At 40.3% G+C, this 23874-nt stretch overlaps 1 protein-coding gene across 4 annotated transcripts in view; it reads right to left on the bottom strand.

Annotated features, from left to right (window-relative positions):
- The window catches only part of LOC102074332 (uncharacterized), a 180475-nt gene that overhangs the window by 151448 nt on the left and 5153 nt on the right, over positions 1–23874 (bottom strand). For 3 of the 4 annotated variants that reach the window (XM_074543834.1, XM_074543811.1, XM_074543825.1), the window contains exons 2-4: positions 11683–11738; positions 5413–5479; positions 4929–5105 (exon numbers count right to left, since the gene is read on the bottom strand). In XM_074543834.1, the coding sequence (XP_074399935.1) occupies positions 4929–5105; positions 5413–5479; positions 11683–11694 (256 nt within the window). In that variant the 5' untranslated portion in view covers positions 11695–11738. Of the gene's footprint in view, positions 1–4928; positions 5106–5412; positions 5480–11682; positions 11739–12138; positions 12241–23874 lie in introns of all 4 variants that reach the window. The other variant, XM_074543821.1, reaches the window with a different exon arrangement.

Below are 23874 nucleotides of genomic sequence, written 5' to 3'. Positions count from 1 at the left end.
AAAAGGCTTTCTTTCCCTCCATTTTTTCTTTCCCTTTCTTTCCTCCCTCAGATGTTGTTAATCTCTGTGGGCAAATTTATTGGAGCATGATATGAGATGTTAACAGCGCCTGTTGCAGATAAAATGGTAGAATTAATTAGAGCTTCTTTATTTTAGGAGATAATCTAGTTTTGAAAAAAGATTTGTGTATTGGGGATAATAGGGAAAAAAATTAATACTTCTTGTCATCTGGAGACAATTTTAACCTGAATCATCAATATTTAGGGTCCAACTGCCTCAAATCGTTTACAAGTGCACAGCATACAGGAGAACACCATTAGCATTTCCTTTATTTTCCTTGCAAAAGCCACAGAGTATCACAGTGTCCAAAGGTGCTTGTACAGCCACCAGGTACAAGGCAGGCCATGCAGTGGGAATATGCCCAAAAAGCCTTGTTCCTGGATTCTGCAGCTTGCATGTGCAGTTGACACCAAAAAAAGATCACATTCTAATTTGATCTGACATAAATTCTCTCGGTATGGTTGGGCTGGAAATTTTACCTGTCTTGTGGCAATGTAAGCAGTGCCATCCCACAGGGCTCTTCTCAGCACAGGCTAGACCAAATCTTTGTATCACTGTGATGAACACTAAAAAGCACAAACTGGTATAAGGCATTTGGACTTTTTCTGATAACAGCAGCTGAGGAAAAAAATGTACTGAATGCTAAAATACAATAACATCTGCTTTACGGGCCTACGATAAAATGCTAAGTACAGTAGTCCTGTGTTCAGGGATTGCTTGTAACATACATCATCCATTTGAAGTTGAGAAATTGGCCTTGTCTTCTGCTGTCAGGCAAAGATAGAATAATTCCTGGAAGTTCGGTGTTTCCTGTCATGACAGTTTGCTGGAAGCTCTTTACTGGGCAGAGACTTTACCAGCCTGAACTTTAGGACACTCTACAAAGTATTTTGTGTCTAAACCCCCCTGGAGAAAAGAGAAAAATTGATTTTGGCTCACCTTGAGATCAAGTGTCTGACAACTGAGGAAAGTGGTGGACACAGGTTCTTAAGATTTGGGTGATGCAATCCCTAATGTTTTCCCCAGGGAAAATTATCTATTAGACCTCCCATTGGGATGGCCATCATGAAAATCTCTGCAATTCAATGTTTGATGAGGGGGAGAAAGGCAGAAGAGTTGGTTGGATTTAGCCACAAGGAAACTGAGTGGTTTAAGAAATAAATAAAAAAAATTGCAGTTTGGCAACTACAAGGCTGCTGCTAGATGAACTTAATTTCACAAGTAATATGTGAAAGAAATGAAGGTGATGGCAGCAATCAGCAAAAAGTCAGCATAGAATCCAGAAGAGAAAATAGGATAGAAACCAATTAGTTGGCTGAAAAATCAGGAGATTAATCTGAGTAAATAGTCAGGCAGTTCCCCTGGGTCATTATAACATTTAACAACAGCACCAGGACATCACTGATGATGAAGAGCAAAGAGTTACTCAGTGGCCTAGTCCTGAACAACAGGCTACCAATGATGATAAAATCTGGAATTTTGTCCATCATAGAGAATAGAACAGTATGGAATAGCCTAATGAAACGAGGAATGGACTAAGGATCAGAGCTTTTATTTCTGTCAAAGGCCTTCTCTGTTGATGGTGACAACAGAGAAGTCTCGTGCTCTGCCTCAGTTTCCCCACAAACAAAGGATGCAGGAGCCTCGCACTTGGAGTCACAAGAATAGCCCCCACCAACATAATTCAAAATTTGAAAAACTCTCTAAACAAAAATACCAAAAATTTTAATAAACTTCTTGCAAACAAGAATGAGTTCACAAACTCTTATTTCTAGAACATATTCTATTATGGGAGAAAAAAAATTGAAAAAGCACAAACATATGTGAATTAGGTCCTTTGGGGGCAGGTGCAGACAATTTACAATGACTTGGGCCTTTCACTTGCTGTTTAATCTCCAGTTAAGGGGTGTTCTGTAGAGGAGGCCCGGTGCAGACAAATAGCCAAATTCCAGGAACAGGTTTTAAGGCTGTCTTGAACATGCAGCTGACTACTCACACTGCTTCCCAATATATGTAGTATGGAGGTGTGCAAGAAAACATCTTAAAGCAGGTGGAGGTTTTTTTAGAGAGTACTTCCCTCTGGCAATTGCTGACAGAGGAACAGCCTGTGACTCTGTTGCCAGGTGGAGGAAATGATAGCAACCCCTGTGGCTATTAATTGCTGCCATTAACAACATGGGCGATAGGTGGAAAGATAATAGAAAGGCAATGCCATCTCTCTGCCCTGCCTCCAACTGCTTAGCCTGAAAACCCAGCCTGATGTTTATATAGTGTTCTCAACCTGTAATCTGCTAAATCCTGCGATTAAATAATTTTGCTCAAGGTTATAACTGGTTTTAAGTTGCACAGTTTAACAGCAAGCATTAGAATTGACAAATGCCATTCCCTATTGAGTAAGCAACTGAACTTAAGCCTGGGGGCTGAGAGCTGGAAGAGCAGCCAACAGCTGTGAAGGGAAGTAACTCCAAAAAAAGGAGAGTATTTTATTGGCATCTGGGGAAGAAGGGGAGAAAAGGGAAAGAGGGCAGTGTAGAGCCTAAACTTTTTTTTTTTTTTTACATGGGCTGTTCTGTCATGTTTGGTGTGTGGGCACATCCTCCTAGAGAAATAGCCTCCAGCATGGAGTACAAGTCCTGCATCCCAGGTGGAAAAAAAAACGGAGAATTCTGTGCTATGTCTTGTGAACTGCATAGTGGTTCCTGAGAGCAGAGAGGCAGGAGAGAATGCTGTGGAAATGTTTCCCCTGTGGTAGAAGATGGCAATAATGTTCAGCACCATGTCTGGTTTTGCTATGAGCTGAAATGGCACCAGCTATGAAAAGCATCTATGAGCTTGGATCAAAGGAAGGCAGGTTTGAAGAACTGATCCCTTGGGTTCTGGAGGACACAGACCTCAAAAGACTGATGCATGCAGGCATAAACTACCTGTAGACCTAGTCTTCACTGAGGACTGTGAAATATGACTATTTATACATTACTACCTTAATGTGATAATGTGTTTACCTGTGCAGCTGGCTTTTCTCTTTCCCTCTTTAATGAAGAATTGTTACCCTTGGAAATGGGGAAAATTAGCTCATGAGGTACCTGAAATTTTTTCCCAGATTTCAGGCTTGAAGATGATGGCTTATTAGCGGCCCTTGATAAATTTTAGCTGGTCTCTGTGATTCTCAAACAAGTGCTGACACAAGTTAGACTAAGAATAATTTAATGCAAGGTTAGACCAGATGATCTCTAGAGATATTTTCCAATCTAGACTTTTTTATGATGGTATAAATGGATGATTACTTTTTAATAGCTGCTTGACTTAGAGGCAGATCTATGTGAATAACTGATCTTTTGGCTAACTGGATGAACAGAAGGTCGAGAAGGGAGACACAGTGTTGGGAAACAAAATTTTCCAACTCTCGGCAAGCTTTCCTCTCCCATTACAGAAACACTTAGCATTGTCTCAAGGCATTGCATTCCAGGCAAAATGGAACAATTTCTACTCCTTTCACAAAGACTATATTCAGCTAGGGTTTTTTTGAACAAAATGCTACTTAGGATGAAAAATCAAAATGTTTAAAAACGCATTTCAAGCTTTTAAAAAAATGTGTTGTTTTCTTGAGGGAACTATTCATGAATTTCTGAAGAGGCGACTGAAAGCATGGATAGTCTCCAGTGAGCCCGACTTCATTTTTTGCCAGATAGACTATTTCATTAAAAAACAATCAATCCCTTTGTCTGCTTAATCACTGTTCTGACAGTCTGCAAAGGAAAGACGAAGAATTCCTGCTCCATGTGGCACTGCACAGAGTCACATGAAGGCTAAATGGAAAGCCAAAACTAATTTTGCAAGAAGCCATTAGGAGCCGTGGGCTCTCCAGTCCCGCAAGGATAAAATCTTAACACAACAAGGTCCAATGTTTAAAAAACAACTGCCTGAAGGTCTGCTCATCAGCCTGCACTTACCCATTTAAATACCTGGGTTCATGGCGTGCAAGGGTACTTAGCAAGCAGCAGCTCCATTGTGAGTTTGATGGGAGATGCTGGCTGATCAGGACTGTTCAAAGCCACACCAGTTAATTTGGTACCTTCTTCCTCACTGCATTACTAAGATAACCACTTCCCTTAACATCCAGGATTAATAATAATTCAAAATGGAGTAATGAAATAATAGATTAAAAGAGATCGAACCTCTGCAAAAGGATAACTGACATCAAGTGACACTTCTTATAGTTCAGATAAACCAAAATAATAAACAGAAATTGCTTCCCAAAGCAGCAATTATTTTAGGTGATGCATCAAAACTGAGCTGAAAAGCCAAGTTCTCTCCCCTGGACAAGATGAGCAAACAGGACTCAGCTCCAAACATCTGAGCAACACTGGCTGAAAAAAAATAATGAAAGATGAGACACAGGCAAGATGTCAATTGACTGAGGGCATATGGGAGACCTAAGGACAACAATCAATCATGGATCTGTAAGCTGTTTCAAACTATTCAGTGCAAAGGAGCCAGTGAGGGAGCAGCATCTGTGTGCTCAGACTGGCTGCAGCACCTCCGAAACCCAGCTCAATCCAAATTAGGGGGATGCACTGCCATGAACACTGACTCCCCGCACTCCCTCCCACTGACAGACAGCCCACAAAACCTGCACCCTGTCACAGGGAGTCACTTGAGCATGGAGACAAAGCCCAGGTCTCTAAATATTTAGACAGCCCATGTGTTTTTGGCAGCATGTTGAGTTTCCTACCCAGGGTTTGCAGGGCGCCTGCTTGGACATGCCGGGATGGCAACGCCCAGCAGAGGCCGCGGAGCGTGCAGGTTGGATGGGGAACAACCACAACCACTGCTGCTGCGTTTGAGGCTAATCAGGTTTGATGTCTCACCTCTTGGTTCAGCATGGGCTTGCAGCCCGAGTTTTTGTTGGTGAGCTGCAAGGGTGCTATCTGGCTTGTCATGTCTAATAACTTTCTCTTCTGAAGGCTGATAGGCTGAAAGATCTGTGCTGCTGATGTTAAAAGCTGGATTTTCAATGCCTTCTGTTGCTGCTCTCTCTTCTTTTACTATAGAAAACAAGGAGGTCAGAAGAGCACGTTATAGCAAAGTGTATTTCAATGACAAGCAGAAAATTCCTTCTAGTAATTCCTTTGCTGAAAGACTCAAGTGTATCGTCCTCAAATGTCGCCAAAACAGAATTAGGTTAAAATTAACTCTAAAAAAAAAAAAAAAAAAAAAAGAATAAATGATTAAAATAATTACAAATTGCACCCTGACAAGCAAGAGCAAAATTTCGCCCACAGCCATTTGTCTGTAATTAGTTAATTAATCCTTACACAAATTATGAGCAATAACTCATCAAGCAAGGCTCACCCATCAGAAATTCAGCCGACTTGGATTTCTTCTGCTTAGTTTGCTTCAGAGCCTTCTGCTGGAACTTCTGGAGGGAAATTGTTAAATGAATAAATTAGCTAAAGAACGAAGATCATCCTTTATGATCCACAACTAACACAGTATTTTAAATATGGGATGGCATTGAAATGTCATTTAATTTAAATCTCTGCTAAAGGGGTCAAACACTAATTGAACAACAGAAGTGGAAGAATTAAATAAAATAGAAGAAAAGTTGAAACAAATGCCAAATGAAGGTCACATTAAAATACTTTGTTTTTTCCCCAGTTTTAATTAATGCAAAGAAACCTCAACAAATGAAGAACATTATAAGACTTGTCTCTCAGTATGCATTCAACAGCAACTGCTTTATTTCACTTGCAGAACGGCAGTGCTTCATTTAGAAAAGTTTGGTTATGTAGCATATTTACAGACAGACTTCCCTGATGTCCCCCATCATCCTATTTTCCAAGTCCACTTACATAACCAGTGTATCTGTTCATCACAGAGGAGCTAAAAATGCATGAGCGCTACCCTTTCATACAATGCAATAGAATGACAAGAGAACTAAAACAATTTTAAATGAAGTGTCACAAGAGAGAGATCACAGTCCAGGGGAGAGAGGAAGCAGGACTCATTACAACAACGAAAAGTTCATTTAATATTAGAGAGATGCCAACAAGGGTTACGGTGAAACCAAACAGCAGGAGATCTTGTGGAACCTTAACTCTGACATGTTCCACTGTAATTTCCATGGGCAAGCAAGGCTCAAAAATTATATGGTCACATTGAGCTAAGGAAGGCCCAAGTGCTGAACACCATCCCTGTGTAAAACCCAGAGCCACATTGGGCAAGAGTCACACGTGGTCTGGTCTGCGGCTACAGACCCTATTTCAGATGTTGACAGTCAAAACAGGCAAAGATTACCTAAAATAAAGCACATCTGGGAATATTAATCAAAGCCAAAACCTAAGTAAGAACACAGTTCAGACCCATTTATTTTTAGAACATCACATGGCAGCTTCCAAAATCAGCATTATTTTTTCAAGCCGGTTGCTTAATTGTCCAGTGATAAAGACCACTCCTGGCAACACAGCTCCTGGAAACTGTCAATACAAAAGGATTAATTACAAGAATCATTGAAAAATTGCAGTTTTTACAGCATCCATCTTTCCCATTTGATTGTGGGTGTCAATTTCCAGTAAAAAACCAGCACTTGCAGCAGACACAATCAATAAACCTGTCAAAAATAACTGAACCATACCACTGACAGGTTACTATAGATATTAATATCTTCATATTTATACATGTATATATGCACAGGCATATATGGTTTTCTAGAAACAGTGAACATCCTGTAAATTAAGACCAATACCCTACTAAAACACAAATATGTAAAAATGACCAGACACATTCTGAAAGCTACAATAAACAAATACAATAAGGGAAAAAATACCTGCGAGCCACATGCAGCACAACTGAAGTTAATGATAATTTTGGTAGGAGTCCAATAGGTTCAGAAATTCAACCATGCTGCTTCTGATTTTTCAAAAATGCATATTCATTCCACTAGTATCTTCAGAATTATGTCTGCTTTGCAATATTAAAGAATTGCTGCATTCCTGCATGCCATAAAATTTTAATTGAGCCGCTTTTAAAGATTCCAGAGTATTTGTAACACTGCTGTGTGATAATTATTCTTACTATGCTGTGTGTAATCACCACACAAAACCTTCAAATTCATGTTAGCAGCTAAAGAAAACAATATCAAGCCAAAAATTCTGGGGCAAATTTTCAAGTGGTATAAATCACTATACATCTGCAACTCTGATGGAATTAAGATGATCTGCATTAGATTCTGTGTATTCCTTCTGCATGTCAGATTTGCCTAGCAAAACTAAGTGCTCACTATATTGGCCATAGTCAACTTTCGACTGTTATAGTCTGGAAAATGCACAAGCTTCTTTCACAGCACAAAGTAGAAAAAAAGATATTCTTCCTTCCTTATACATTATAAAGATGTGTACTGCAATGGGTTCTGGAGTGGATTTCTGCATGTGTGTGTTTTGGGGTTTTTATTGTTTGGAATTTTGGAGAGCTTTTTGTCTTGTTTCAGGGAAGGTGTTAAAGTGTTGGATCTTTGAGGGGTTCTAGTTGGTTTTTTTATGATTCAATACAGTTAACACCAAATTTTGTACTTTTCAGTGACAAAAACGACTAAATTATTTGGTATTTCAGTCAAATAGTCACAACTAGAATTTTCAGGCAATTGATGGAATAGGCTTGTGATCCCAATGCACTGCAAAGAGATGATGCCCTTGTCCCTTAATGCAATCAGGTTTTGAAAATATGTTCTTCATATTTTTTAGAATGGAAGCAATGCTTGATTTCCAGCAGCTGAGTTGAATTCTTCCAGTGTTACTTCTCAACATAGCTGAATAACAGTGTTTCAGTGGTGGCCTTTGTGTAATCAACACATGTTCTTGTCACTTCGTGCTTGAGAGGAAATTAGAAGACATTTTCCTTTCATACCTATTTCCAGCCAATTTCCTCATCCTTCTCTCTTTTACACATGAGCAATTTTAAGTTGTGTAAATAACACTATTTCCCCTGCTTTTTATTTTAGGTTTCCTTTCCCAACCCCCCTACCCTTATAATACTTTGCCTTCTCATCAGAGAATAGGCAGGAAATTATCCAGTTGCATTTTACATTCATTTTATCATTAGTCACTACTACTTAATGTATGTATTTATGCAAATTTATGTCTAAAGCAAATGTTCTTTAATCAGTTTGCACATACCTGAAAAACTTAGGTTTTCAATAGCAAATTAAATAAATGCTCTCAGTGACCATTTGGATTGTTTGCAGGCAAAGTCCAGTTCTGTGAGCATACCGAGACAATGCACATAAACACACATCCTTACAGAAAGCCTCCCCTCTGGTTACAGAACATTATACCAAAATAAACATTAAAAAGCATTACAAAAAAAAGTTGCACAACTTGAAGCCAGAGCCTCAAGTGATACAAAGGCCGTGCTGGTTTACATCAGCTGTAACAGGGCTACAACTTGCATCCACAAACCAAATGCATCAGATCTCTCCATCCACAACCAGCACACAGAAAGGGGATGTCCCTTGCATGCAAAGTCGAGTTTAAAGGGTGATCTTGCTGTTGGTAGCAATTTATCCTACCTCAAATCTCCATGACTGTTGCTGAAAAACAGGTCCTGCCTTTTAATTTTTTTTAATGTCTTTTTACCTGAGTGTGCTGCACTACAGCAAAGACAAGGGGAGTTAGAAATGTTTGAGCACAGTGCAGACTAATCACCATGTCACTCAAAAGGGGACCTAAACCTTTAAAATCTTTTTTGCACGCCATCATCATTAAAACGCACCGCCTGCTTGCTGATACTGACGGAAACAAAGGGAAACTAGGAGCACCAGAACCTGCAGCACTCGCATCTCTGGGAGAGCAGCGAGCACCACAACAGCAGCAGCAGCAATGGCGAGGGAAAAAACCCTCATTTATAACCAGTGACAACTAAAACCTATGAAGTTTTTAAAAGAATGTGATTGTTGTCAAAAGGAATTGGGTACAACAATGCTGCGTTCAGCTCTGGTTCCACTCAAAGCCGTGGCTGAGGGGCTCTGGGAAAGCTGCTGGAAGGCTGGTGGGCACAGACCAGCAAGAAAGTGAATTTTGCATACTGTACGGATCATCGCTCAGTTCAGGGCAGTCATATTGAATCTGTGATCAACCAATTGTGCTTCATGAAACCGTCAGCCCTCATTTATGTCTAGCTGTTTTCTTCTGTCCTGCTGTAAACAAGCTCTGCTCTGAGCTGTCTCCCTACCCTTATCTGCTTACGAAGATCACACAGACAGACCTCATCAGCAGCCTTAGAGTTAAAGTTAAAGTTACTGCTTCCAGACAGCAGTCCCCATGCAAGCTGGAAGTCAAAAAGAAGAGCAACTTTGGAATGACAGAGTTTTAGTTCCTTTTAGGAAATGCATACCTTAGATTCATACACATACTGGCATGTTATGTCTCTTTCATGAAATTAAATTAGGTGTTCCTAATATGAACAACTGTTTCTAACATCAGCAAACTAGCTCAGCAGATTCATCCATGGTTTTGTTTGTGGGTTGGTTGTCTTGTTGTTGGTTGTTGGGGTTTTTTTTGTTTTTTCCTTTGGGGCCTTGTTTGAATACAGCCAAAAGAGAAGTAGCTGGAAATATTGTCAATCTGGTAGGGCTCCAAGAACATAATAAGGCCTGAAATGCTCCAAGGAGTGTAACAATGGTAAACAGGAACAGGTATGTTGGCTTCTGTTCTCATTCACTTCAGTGAGAGCATTAGCCTTTCAACGGAAAGCAGAGCACAGTTTTCAAACAATGATCCTCTTGCATAAAAAGGGATAGAGCTTCACTAAGCACTCATTCCTCTGTGAACACACTCATACACACACAAATGCATTACTTGGTATTTACAGCATTTAATTCTTGCAACCAGCTGCTAAGTCCCTGTTAAGGCTTTCCGTTATGCAGCTGGAGCTGGAACCTTTTCCTTTTCCCAGCCTATTACTTTGTCTATTTAAGGGATGGCAGCCAAAGAGAAACAGCTTGGTATTTGCACCTGTCTGCTTTAAGTACTCCATGTTAGATTTTGCAGAGAACAAACTCTTCATTGCTAAAGAGAATGACACTTAGGAGGGTCAAAGATATTTTTAGTTGACTCTGCAGCAATCAAAAATAAATAAAATTAAATAAATAAATCACCCCACTCTTTGTTTATTCCAGCTAGACAATGAGGCCAAAGGAAAAGGCTTGTTGTAAAAGAGCAGCTCGGTGTGTGGGTGGAAGATGTAACCCTGTGTGTCTAGTCTAATAGAACACCAGGCACAGCTAGACATGAGTGAACCTGCACGCTGCCCACGCAGAAGCACGTGGGAGAGCTTTTGCCTCTTCCCCTATAAAACACAGAAATGCTTCAGAAACCAAATATGTGCTAAGAATCCTTCTGAATTTCTACATACCGGACTGCCTTTTGAGGACCCGCAGAAAGCTTTGCTGCCTAGACAGTGAGACCTATGAGAAAATTGATTTTATACAATTAAAAAGAATTGTACACTCCATTCATGAGTATGCTCAGAGGTGTGCAAGCATGGCCATACATAGCCCCACTAGCTGGAGAGTAAATCAGTGAGGGTGCACATCAATCAAGTAACCCACGTGCGATCTTTCAGCCCTACACAAATTATCTTAGCACTCTTGCTTCTTGCTGGGAAACAAACGTGGTGCTTTCAGTCAACTTTCATTTACAATTGCACTGAAAGAAACAACAATCTCACTGGTGTATTAGCTCAGTTACTAAGAAGTAGTCTTTTTATTGCTTGCTCTTAAAATAGAAAAGCCCTCAAAAAACTCAAGCTACAGAGCTGATGACAAGAACAAAAATGCCAGGGGAAGAAAAAAAACTAGAAGGGAAATAAAACAAAGTAAAACATACAATTTATTAAACAAAACATTGGTGCTACATTTTGATTTCATAAATTGTCCCCATTTGTACTTCCTGCTTAAACAATAACTAATATGATGATGGGTTAAATGAAGTTGAGATTGTCACAAACATGGCCTCACTAGTAATTAATGTAGTTTAATATGGTTGTTGGCACACATCTCACATGACAGATAATGTTCCAACATGTCACTGATAGGACCTTTCAGCACAGCTTTAGGAGATCTACCAGGCATTGCCGAGGTTGGTTGGGTCAAAGGGTTGAACCATGTGTAATTCAGAACAGAAGAGGTCCCACGGTCACTCCACAAAAACAATTACACTACTTATTTCACTCCGTCCCTTGCTCGAAATTCACAAGCCTCACAGTTTCAGCGCAGTCAATCTCTCTCTGCCCTGGGGCTATGAGCCACATGAAAATATGTGGTGCTGTGTTTATAAATCTAATCAAAAATAGAAACAGTAGACAAGCACAATGAGGTCCTACTATGGATCATGGGAATTCTCTAAATTCTGAAGGCACTTTTGTTTAACTTCTGTGGGCCTTCTCCTACCATTACATTGTCTGGTACTCTCGTTAATCATCTCCTTGACTTGTCAATGATATAAAGGAGCCTATGCGTCTGCTGACTTCCCTCCCATCACACTACAAATAATATTATGAAATAGCAATGCTAGGAATAGCCCCTTTCAAACTTTTCTCTTTGGAAAGCATGGTTTTTGCTTCACTTACCTCTTTCTCCATGCCAGCCTGCCCTTTCTCAGACCTGCAGCAAAAAATGCTTCCTCCTGCAACAAAGGAAAGGCAGTATATCTGAATTTTCAGTCTGCAGTTCTTAATACCACTAGGTTTAACACCCAGACTTGCAGAGTACCAGTCCATAAACCTGATGAGATGGGATAGGGGGGGAGGGAGTCTTTCCTGATGCCTTCCCCTCTCTGATCTTGTCAAAGAGCAAAGGGATGATGTAGTGCTGCTCCTTCATTTATTTTTTTTTTAAAGTTTGCATCAGCCAGTTAAAAACAAATCTGCTAACAAACGTAAACAAAAAAAACATAACTTAAAATCAGATGAAGCAATGCCAACAAAAACTTAGCTTTAAATGGAAGTAGGCCAGAAGTAGATAATTTCTACCACCAGAGAGTAACTAATGACATGACACAGAGTTTGCTGCAGAATACACCTTACCTGAAGACTACAGTACCAAAGCTTTCAAACACAGGAACACTTCTGTAATCTGGCATTCACATGGCTCCTACTTGTGCTTCTTTTCCTATGCTGGGGGTTCCACTGAAAGGATTAAAATTTTCCTCTACTATGAGGTTATAATTTGCAAACATACAATAACTTCACCGTTTATATATCAAGTCAGCAAAAAGGCCTCAGTTTTATACCAGCTACTTTTGTCTCTATGTGGGAATAAAATTCATTCATTCAAAATGGCCCGACAGGTTGCCCCTGTGGCCACTGAAATCAATGGCAAAACTGAGTCTGACTCCACAGTTTCAGGACCTGACCCACAATGAATAAGCTTCTTCCTTGACCCACAAGCTTCTTCCTTGGCCAGATTTTCCCTTGAGCATTTACACAAACACACTTTCAGGTTATTTTGCTGAGCCTGAAAACAAAACAAGATTTTGAACAATTAAAAATATCCCTTCAGAGTCCCTCAGAAGACTTAGGTGACCTTCTGGGTCAGAAGATGCCCTGTACAAAGTACATGTTTGGCCCCACTTGAGGAAATTCTCTCTCCTGAGGGCACCAGGCAAAGAAGTGCGTAATTCTGAGTATGTGCTTAGATTTCATTGAAATCAATACAATGGACAGTGGATGGGGCCACAAGTGCTCCACGGAAAAAGGTTTCATTGTCACTCCAGTTTCTCACTAATGAATCAAGGGCTGAGCTTTTGCCCAGGCATTGCTGATGCTGAGAGCCTGCTGGCCTTTGCCATCAGTCCTTGATTTCAGTGTCCTTCTTGGGGTGCCAAGGCCATTGAAGCGATGCTGGAGGCTGTGAATCCAGCAGCTCTTGCTCTTCCTAGAGCCAGCCCTTCCCAAACAGCCCTGAACCACAGGCCACAGCTGTTACAAAGCTCTCTGCCCCAGGGCACTGTGCAATATTGAAAATAAAGCCCCAGCAAGACCCTGCAGATAGGCTCAAGTCACAGATCTGGTCATTGTATGTCTCAGAAAATAACTCCAGTCCCAAATCCAAAATCTGGGATGGGTTTTCAGGACAAGGTAGTATGTGCCTTTCTTTTCCAACTACTGGAACTGAACATCCACTGAATGCACTTGTTTCAAGCCCAATAGCATGGCATATGGCTTGTTACAACTCAAAGGGCAACAGCAGAAAAGAACCACCTGTATGAACCAAAAGTAACAAAACTTGAAAGGGCTCCTTTCCTCTTCAAAGTAGAATGGTGAGAAGCTGTCAGCAGAAGAGAGCTGATCAAGACATAAACTGTGAATGCAACATTTTCATCCATGGTCAACATCTGTGCATTGTAGAAGAGCCAAAGATGCAGCAATAAGGACTTGTGAAGCCAGAACAGCCCAGGAATCCAAACATTAATGGGAAGACTTGGAGTTGCATCTTTAAAAATGTGATTGATTAAATAAAGACAGCAAAGGCAAACACAGATAAACAATGAGCTCAGAAGAGACGTTAATAACATCAGGGTCATAACAGTGATTTTCTTAGAGTTAGAGAACTTCCTATTATTTGGGTTTTCCAGGAAATTTATTTTTGTTTGTTTGCTTTGGTGGGGGACACTTCATTGTTTTTTTTTTTTTAAATGAAGGTGTTAGACATTGCTTTTCCTTTTATCTTTATAGTACCAAATGCAACACATTCAACTCTGCATCAACTGATGCTGACTGTGGCCTTAGTTAACCTCACCAGCCTATTTTATTGAGCTGGATAACGGCTGAATCATTAGCATTCAACTAGCTTGCAGTCCTGAAAGAATACAGCAAAAGCAGAGTACATGATCTTCTCAGCAATCAAAACACAACATAAAAAGTATCTGAGATCCCACCAGGTATTTTATTTCATACCTGGCTGATGTATTTTGCATTAATTAGGGATGGACTTCAGTTGTTTTTAAGTGCATTTATAGTAAAATGGCAAAGCAAAAAAATTACTTAGAAGTTCTTGAACTGGATAGTCCATTTTGTTTTATAATTTTTCACCCATTTATGCTCTTTTCCCCCACAAGAGGAAAAACTAAGGATGCTAGATTAAATATGCAAGATACATTAATAACTTTCTGTAGTGAAAGCAATGTATTTTTTAATACAAAAATGGAGGAATTAGAGAGATGCACAAAAACACTCTTTTAGCACCACAACCCTATTAACAGGCTCCCATCACCAGCTGCAGCTCTGGGACAGATCAAAACAACACACTTTTTCACTGGAGCATGCTCAGGTACATATTTCTCACAACAGTTGATACTTTATGCTGTATCAGCCACCAGAAATCACTTTACCAATGTACAACAAGGGCCTTACAAACACAGCCATAAAACGTACGGTTTTCACCACGCTGCCACACAGAAGGAAAGAACACTCCTGTTGGTAGCTGTGCACCCAGAACCTCCCCAGGGTGCCCCCCAATGCCCAGGCACATTATCAAGGAGAGCAAAGCCCAGCACAGCTGAGGTGCTGGAGGAGAAGCAGCGGGTCCATGGCAGCAGCAGCAAAGCAACAGTTTGTCACGGCAGGGGCTGCCCTCGCTGCTCCCGCACCTTCACCTGGGGCACCATCCATCACATGCTAAGAAGCAGTGCTGTGGGATCCCTGTGCTACAATATCGGCAGAAACCACTGAGTAAATGATAACCCTAACCCCCGCTTGTAATTCCCTTTGGACTCTCTCATAAATACCAGGTAGCCGGCCTTGCTCTTTAAGAAATATTTCTTCAGGGGAAAATTGCACCTCCAGTGAAGAGAATCAATCCATCAGTCACTTAAATTCAGCAGGGCTGACCTTTGAAGCCAAAAGCACTGTGCTTATCCTCCTTTAATCATCAATTTTGGGAGCAGGTCCTTCAAAGTAATTTCAGATCCATGCTATATTTTTCCTTTTAATTTTTTTTAATTTATAAAGAAAGGAGTTTTCTGCAATATGCCTTTATAAAGATCATTAACACACTCAAAATTAGGCTCACATTAAAGTCATTCACTTGATAAGTTGTGATGTTCCTAGCCTTTTTCTGTGTGCCTGAAAAGGTGGATAGATATATGATTTTTCTAATGATAAACCTCAGTAGGTAGCTAAGCACCACTCAGCTGCTCACTCACTCTCACTGGAATAGGGGTTAGAGTCAGAAGGATAAAAGTACAAAACCTCATGGGTTTAGATGCAGACAGGATTGGAGGGGATTTAAAAGATCATCCAGTTCCAATTCCCGTACCATGGGCAGGGTCACATGTCAGTAGACCAGGTTGCTCAAAGCCTCATCCAGCCTAGCCTTGAACACTGCCAGGGATGAGATATTCGCATCTTCTCTGAGAAACTCACCACCCTCCAGTAAAGAATTTCTCCCTAATATCTAATCTAAGCCTAATCTCTTAATTCGAAGCCGTTTCCTTTTGTTCTGTCACTATGTGCTCTTGTAAAAATCTTTATCGTTCTTGTAGGCTCCATTCAGGTACTGAAAGGTCTTGATTAGAATATCCTGAAGCCTTCTCTTTTCCAGGCTGAACAATCCCAGTCCCTTAGCCTTCCCTTAGAGGAAAGGTGCTCCATCCCTCTGATCATCTTGGTGGCCCTGCTCTAAATTTGCTCTGACAGGTCTATGTCCTTCTTCCTGTGCTCAGGGCTCCAGAGCTGGAAGCAGCACTCCAAGTAGGATCTCACCAGGGCAGAACAGAGTGGTAGAATCACTTCCCTTGCTCTACAGGCCATGCTGCTTTTAAAGCAGCCCAGGATATGTTTTGCCTTCTGGGCTGCCAGAGTTTATTTTTTTAAATTAAGGGAAAAAAAGAAAAGGGAGTAGGGAGGGAGCCACAAGTTAACAGTGATGCAAAAGGAAACAATTGCTCACCACCAACCGACTGATGTCCAGCCAGTCCCCAAACACCTTTCACCCACTCCCTGCACACTCTGTTTTGTTGCTGGACATGACATCATATGTTATGGAATATCCGTTTGGTCAAATGGGGTCAGCTGTCCCAACTTCTTCCCCTCCCAACCTCTTGCATAGCCCCAGCCCACTCACTGATGGGGTGGTGTGAGAAACAGAAAAGGTTTTGACACTTTGTAATCACTGTTCATCAATAGGTAAAACATCCCCACGTTATCAACACTGCTATAACAAACCCAAAACACAGCCCCACACAAACTACTATGACGATATTTTATTTCAGCCCAAACCAGCGACTCCTGGGGAAGTTGGAAATACCAAAATTTAGGTTTTGTGCCACCATTCCGATATTCTCATTTCCCATCAAATGGAAAGCGCCACACATGAACATTGACCACACCATTTCAGAGCCTGACTTAGGTATGACCCTCTCCCAATGAAGCCCCAGGCCTCATGTTTAAGAGTACTGAAATTTTTAGTGATCTTCACCTGACAGTCACTATTGAGGAAGGAAGAAAACCAGCCCCAGCCTGGACAAATGCCTTTCCAGAATGGGATGAAAAGCTCACAGTCTTTCTTTCCAGGCTTTTTTTTTTTTTTTTTTTTTTTGCAGATCTGCTCACTGCAAGTCTTGAAGGCAGCTCAGTAGCAGGCAGCAGGATTGAGAGACCAAGCACAGTAAAAAAATCATGCTCCTCATGGTCGTGGTCAAGCCAAAAATTCTTTTTCCTCCAGTTTTCTATTTGTAAAAGAGGTGCTCCTTGTTACCTTTATGATCCTACCAGCCACAGTGAATTTCTGCACAGCACTCTGGATGCAACATGATGGTATCAGGAACTTCAGCACCACCACTGTCCTTAATTTTCCCTTCCCAACCACATCTCAGCTCTTAACCAGCAAAAAGGAAAAAAAAAATTCTTTTCTTTTCATTACAGAAAGTTTTGTGACTTGTAATTCTTAAATTGCATGGCCTTCACATTAGAGAAGAATGTTAGAAGTACTGAGCTGCACATGAAATCCTGAAAAAAAAAAATATATGCTGTAGAGACAAAACCAGTGAATGATTTTGCTTGTGCAGAAACAGCATTGTAAACTCTAAGTAAACATCATATGCAAAGGTAAATTAAAAAAATAAGTATAAAGTACTCATTATCAGTCAACATTTGTGGCAAGAGACACAACCTCTTTTTGAAAGTGTTGAAGAATTTCCTCCCTAATTTATTTTCAGGGAACAAGTAGTTCATTTTCTGACTATATTTTGTATTTGCCATAGAGTTTAGTACTTCCTTATGAACATCTACTTTTCATTTTCTGGTTACCACTACTACTACTACAAAGAAAAGCAAACCAATCAGAAGTTATTTTTAGGCACCCTGCAGTTTAGGAAATTAGCCTACAATGATTGGAGCATAGTTTTCCAAGAAAGTTTCACTGTAAATAGTACAATCTGCACAATCTGTGCTCTCTTCTCAGGGAGAGAATCTGCACAAGGAAAAATTCAGTTTTGCTGTTTGTTAGTTCAAAGATCAAAATTTCAAATATACATATGAAAGTGTAATATGAAGGGTTTTCTCTCTGAATTAAGCGAGAGTATAAACAAGAATTCACTGGAAAATACAGGAAAATGCTTCTTGTAAAAGTTGCACTTGTTACATACATCACTTCAGATATCAATACTGTTGCTAATAGATGAGGAGAGTTTTCTTTCAGTCAAAGAGACAGAAATCATACTGTATGAGCAGTCCCAGAAGGAATACCTTTAGTTGTTCAAAACATATTTCACTTGCCTCTGGCAGGAGTTTCCGGATTAGTGTCATATATGTGTCAACACAAAACAACACAGGCTACTTGTTCATACATTCCCTTTAGTCCCCCTTATATCAGCCTCTATGCCAGCTAACACTGACTGTACATATACATATCAATATATCCAACCCAGTGAGTGCACTCCCCTATCAGGCACTTGATAACAAGACATAACCACCAAGTATGAGTGAAGGGAAACTGAGGCAATGGCGTAAATTAGGCAGGGAATTAAGAATTAGGTATGCATTTCTAATTTGCATACCACTAATTAGAAATGGCAGTGTATAAAGACATATTGAAACTAATAAGCAGAGCTGCAGCTTGGTTTCTATGACCCAGTTAGCTGATAAGACCTAGACGCACACAGTTCCAAGTCTGGAATGGTTTCCATTAATTTTCGATCAATAATAGCAAGAAAATTGTGCCTGGCATGTTTTAAACTTGGTATCTTCAGCCAGCACAGCTGGATGTGAAGTTTCTTTGTCCCAGCCAGGAAATCAGCACCTGAAATTCTGACTCCAAGATCTGAATTCCTGGACCAAATCTCCCTTTGAAATAAATGCTAGTGATGTTTCATTCATTACATGTGAAAAACAGCTACCTCAGGACGTGGAACAAGCAAAGAATAGTCAAAGATGACTGCTTCTGAATTCCTGCATTTTGGGATAGATGGCATGTCCAATAGGCCCAAAGCTGTTTTCTAACCAATGGAAAAGCTGTAAAACTGATATGCCCTCTGCTTGACTTCCTCTGGTAGAGCAGAAGAGTCAGCAGCAATCCCATGGCACACTCTCCATGGTGATGCAGCAGCTTAATAAATTCCTGCTGTTTGTCCCCTTCTTCTCTCCAGCCATTCACTCCCGTCCTTGGAAAGCAGCTCACTGAAGTCTCACTGGGCTGTACTTACTGTAGATGTAAGCCAGATTAAAAATATCTGTCCCCAAAACACCTCTTTTTTTCATTATTTACCTTGAATGACTTCACTGGTCATGCACTTGATTCTGCCACTGCAGCCAGGGCACAACCAACCCCATCAAGCAAAAAGATTATCCTTAAGTGAGCTTTCCCATCAGAGAAAACATATACTAAAGCTAGACCCTCATAATGACATTAAAGTTTACTACCAGCCCCATAAACTAAGATTCTGAAAACATTTATGTTGCCTCTACCAGAGAACAAAGTGAAAAACTACAGTGATGGATACTGTGAGACCTAGAGTAGAATCTAATAGCATGTTGCAATAGCTACAGCTAATTAAAACAAAACAAAGCCCAAACAAATAAACAAACAACAACAAAAATAAAACAAACAAAACCAAAACAAGAAAAAGTTTCAATGAGGTAGCATCCAGCAATGATTTGAGAATTTAGAAACAGGAAGGAGACACATTACCACATGCATCAATCCAGCACACACCCAGAGAGGATGGCCACACATTGTGTGTGTGTGTGTGTGTGTGTGTGTGTGTGTCTTCTCACCTGTCCACTGCCTTGGAGAAGAGCAGGGTAGCTCTACTTCCTTCTCACCCTTTTGGGCACAACTTGATGCCCCAGTTTTGGATTGGTGCAGTGTGGAAGTAAAAAAAGCAATGAATTTGCCTTTCTACACAAGGCCATCAAAAGGCTTAAAGATCAGTGAAGTTTTTTGAGGTTTTAGTGGCATATTAACATTTTGATAACCTGTCTTTGAAGAGACAGTTTCATGTGAAATGTGGGTAAGTTAAGCCAGAAGAAGCTGTTTTCTGAGCATTACTTGCCATGTTGGAAGAATAAGTGAGGTTTGGATTTCTTGTGCTTTGCTATCTTGGGTCATACCCAATCTGAAAATAGACTTTAATATTGTGTTTTACACAATTTCAGGAAAGGGTTTGAAGAGCAATGCTACAAAGCATGTCATTTACTCGTTAAAGACACTACAGTCTATAGGTTCATTGATTACCTAGTTAGGATTTGGTTCGGACAATTAGTAGAAGTTAAAAGCATCTTACATATTGAGTGGAAGACATTAAATGAGGAGGAAGTCTGTAATTTATAGGTCTCAATCCTGAAAAGCATTTATGCACACACTTTCTCCTTGCATGAATTACTTTATTGAACACAGCAGACTAAAGTACAAGCTCACTCCCAACTGAGAACACTTGTAGGAAGTGGATGTGTGAAAATTTCTACATAACCGAAAAGACACAATTACATTTCATTTTTTTCTGTCGCCTCTTCCTTCCTTCTACCTCTCTCCCTCAAATACCAAGTTAAGGACTAAAGGAACTCGTTCTAATATCTTCTCAGCAATTTCAAGTTGGTATAATTGTACTGATTTGAGAGAACTCATTTGTGAAGTTCATCATTCAGTGAAGATGAAAACAGTTTCAGATACTTACTGCTGATCAGTCACACATAAGACAGCCCAATTTTTTTCACCAGAAATTTCAACATGTTTATTTCATATCCTAATAAACTGAGGGTTTTCTCATGCAAATTTTAACAGCAGACAATACAGAGTTAAAAAGAGTGACATGGCATATTATGAGATTGTATACAGTTTATTGTCACCTTAATTTATTCCTACTCATTTATTGACCAGGGGTTAAGTACTTATTAGAACCCCAAAAATTAAAATTGACAGATGAAAAATCCTTCCCAGTTGTCATTTGCTACTGCTTTTTCTTCAAGTGAAACCTTTGCTGGCCTACCACTTTTACTACTGGTTTACTACCTACCCAAAACAGATGCCACAGATTGCTGAGTGTAGAAGCAGTAACTTCGAGCTATTCATGAGTAGCAACTTTTGAGATCAGACTGATTTTGTCACTGCAGACTCTCCCACTGCAGCCTACATGGTGCCGGGCAGAAGTCAAATTAGGCACGGAGCCCACTGGAATCAATGAGGAGACTACCACTGGAAAACTTGAGAGCATGCTGTCAATATACTACACAAGTCCCATCCAAAATGTAGGGATCTTGGGAAATCCATAGAAGCTGGTAGAAAGAGCAGAAGTGACAGAATTAGAAGTATCAGAATTAATACTTTGTGAAGTATTAATACTCATAGAGATCTATCACAGGTTGGACAGCAATTGACAAGAATTATTTATATAGCATGTTTATTCCAGATGATATTTCCTTGTGGGTTTTTCCCATGATGCTGAAAACTAAACTAACATTAAAACTAACATCACCGGTTTACTTCCTCCCTTTAAATCAATTCACCTCCTAAACTGTTAAAACCAAAATTAAATGAGAATTTGCAGAAGGTCATGTTAAACTCTTGTAAAATCAATCTCTCCCTCAGACTTCAAAAGAATATTGAACGTCCTAATACAGCCCTGATCTACAAGTGAGTGGGTGATTCTGCACAGTGCCGCCTTCCTTCCTCACACCAGGACTTGGAAGAAACCTTCATCAGATCTTCCATTTTGTTCCATCTGAACAAAACCTATGTTTTTGCTCTGTACTTGACAGAAAGTATAGAAAGGCAGTAGTAGTAAAATGCAGGATGTAGAGCTCAAAATGCCCCTTTCAGGCCCTGGCTCACTAATGTGGTCTTCCTAGTTAAGACTTTTCATGTTGCAAGTGGAAACTGTATTGCAACTATGGCAACTGTATGTGGCTTTTTGTCTCAGAATGGGTGGATTAATCCTCCTCCATTTTTGACTCATGAATAATAAATGGACGACATTTCAGTTTGAAGTTATCAATATTGCCATTGGTTAAGTGTAAACCTTTAGATAGTTACTTCTTACACTTTACACTTTGGTGAAGGTAATCTTTAAGATGAAAAAGCAACTGTTCTTCCTTAAGATTCATATAGAATGCTTAAAAATTTTCCCTTTTCTTTTTTCCTTTGTTTCCTATTTCTCCCTTTCTTCCCCCCACCTTTTTAATATCTGAATTAAGAATGCAAAATCTCATTTTTCGAGATATTTTGTAGATGCTTCCAGAGCAGAGGACAGCTGGACTAGGAAATATCTTCATCTGTTGAATAAGTGAAACTGCTGGACGTCTCACATGCATCCCTACAACTGGTTATTGGGCTACAGTTAATAAAGACCAAAGAAAACAAAACAAAGATGATCACAGGAGTTTATGCTGCAGTGAGCTGTGTGTGGGCAAGCCACTTCTCAAGCAAAATTCAGCAGGACTCAATGAGATCCCAAAGGTCCTCTGCAATAGCATGACTGCAGGACTGTGGGCTGAATTTAACATGGAGCCCATCTTCTAAATGCCTGTCCACATGTAATTCCTTCAGCCACTCAATTGTATCAGATGAACAGGTTCTTAGTGCCACTTTATATGAATAATAAGGTGTTGTAGTTTAATCCCAGCCAGAAACCAAGTCCCACACAGCCGCTCACTCACTCCGCCACCAGTCAGATAAGGGAGAGAATTGGAAGAATAAAAGGTAGAAAACCCATGGATTGATATAAAGACAACTTGATAGGGAAAGAAAAAGTAGCTCACACCAGCAAAGCAAAACCAGGAATTAATTCACTTCTTCCCATGGGCAGGCAGGTGTTCAGCCCCCTCCGTGAGAGAAGGGCCCCTCACATATAATGGCTACTTGGGAAAGCAAACACCACCACTCCAAACATCTCCCCCTTCCTCCTTCTTCTCCCCACCTTTACATGCTGAGCATGATGCCATATGGTCTGGAATATATCCCTTTGGTCACTTGGGGTCAGCTATCCTGGCTGTGCCTCCTCCCAGCCTCCCATTCATCCCCAGTATCCTCAATAGTGTGGCAGTACAAGAAGCAGAAAAGGCCTTGGCTCTGTGCAAGCTCTGCTCAGCAATAAGAAACATATCTATTTTATCAACCCTGTGTTCAGCACAAACTGAAGACAGCCCTATACCAGCCACTGTGAAGAAAATTACCTTCCCTCAAACCAAAATCAGCACATAAGGAAAACTGGACATTAAAGCTTGCCTCTAACCTTGAGGGCTTCTTTCTTTCCCTTGTACTAAACTATGACAACTTTTCTGATAGAACAATAAATATCATATTAGCACTGGCACTCTGTAGCATGCTATAAGCTTCTTAGCACTTTATTTTGCCCTAAAAACACTGTTTCATGCCAATAGAGTAGACTTATCTATGGTATTTGGCTAAAGATTCTGAAGTCCGTCCTTTTGCATGGAAGGAAAATATTTCCTTCTGCATGCAAATAAAGTATTTAAGGTAATGGTTTTATGAAGCAAACAATGACACTTCACTGTAGTGACTCCTTTTTTCCATCAAACATTTATGAAAACAATAATACAGAAAAACAACCCTTTCTTTATATTGTGGGGTCCAGAACTGGACACAGTAACCAGGCTGGTTGACTTGAGAGCAGAGGGGCAGAATCAACTCCCTTGACCTCATCTTGCTTCTTTTAATGCAGTCCAGGACATTGCTGGTCTACTGAACTCTAAAAACATATTGTCAGGTCATGCTGAATTTCCGGTCAATAACACCCCCAAGTCCTTCTCCTCAGGGCTGCTCTCAATCTATTCTCCACCCAAGCCTGTTTGTGCCTGGGATTGTCCCACTCAGGTGCTGGACTCTGTACTCAGCCTTGAGCTTCATGGGGCTCCTACAGTGCCATCTCTCAAGGTTCTGAAGCCAAGGTCCCTCTGGATGGCATCCCCTCCTTCCAGCATGTCCCCTGCACCACACGGTTTGGTGTCACTGGCAAATTTGCTGAGGCTGTCCTCAATCCCACTGTCCAATCACCAACAAAGATGGGCCCAACACCAAACCCTAACACCTCTTGTCACTTGCAGATGTCGTGGAATTAACTGATTTGATTCTATTTGTTTCCATTCCTATATAGCAATATTTCAACTCAGAGACTAACAACACAATGTGATGTATGTTTACCCAGTTGTATTTGAATATTTTTATATATAAAAGTTAACCAAAGCCAAAGTGAAAATGACTGATAAAGATCTTTCTCTTTCCTTTGTATTGCTGCCATTAATACTGTAAGTTGTTTCTTAAATACTAGCCAAAAAAATTTCTACTCGTTTAGGAACTAGTCAAACCTG

Source organism: Zonotrichia albicollis, chromosome 1 (assembly GCF_047830755.1).
Source record: "Zonotrichia albicollis isolate bZonAlb1 chromosome 1, bZonAlb1.hap1, whole genome shotgun sequence".
NCBI lineage: Eukaryota > Metazoa > Chordata > Aves > Passeriformes > Passerellidae > Zonotrichia > Zonotrichia albicollis.
Note: the sequence above shows the minus strand (reverse complement) of the source record. Positions and strands in the feature narration are given on the sequence as shown.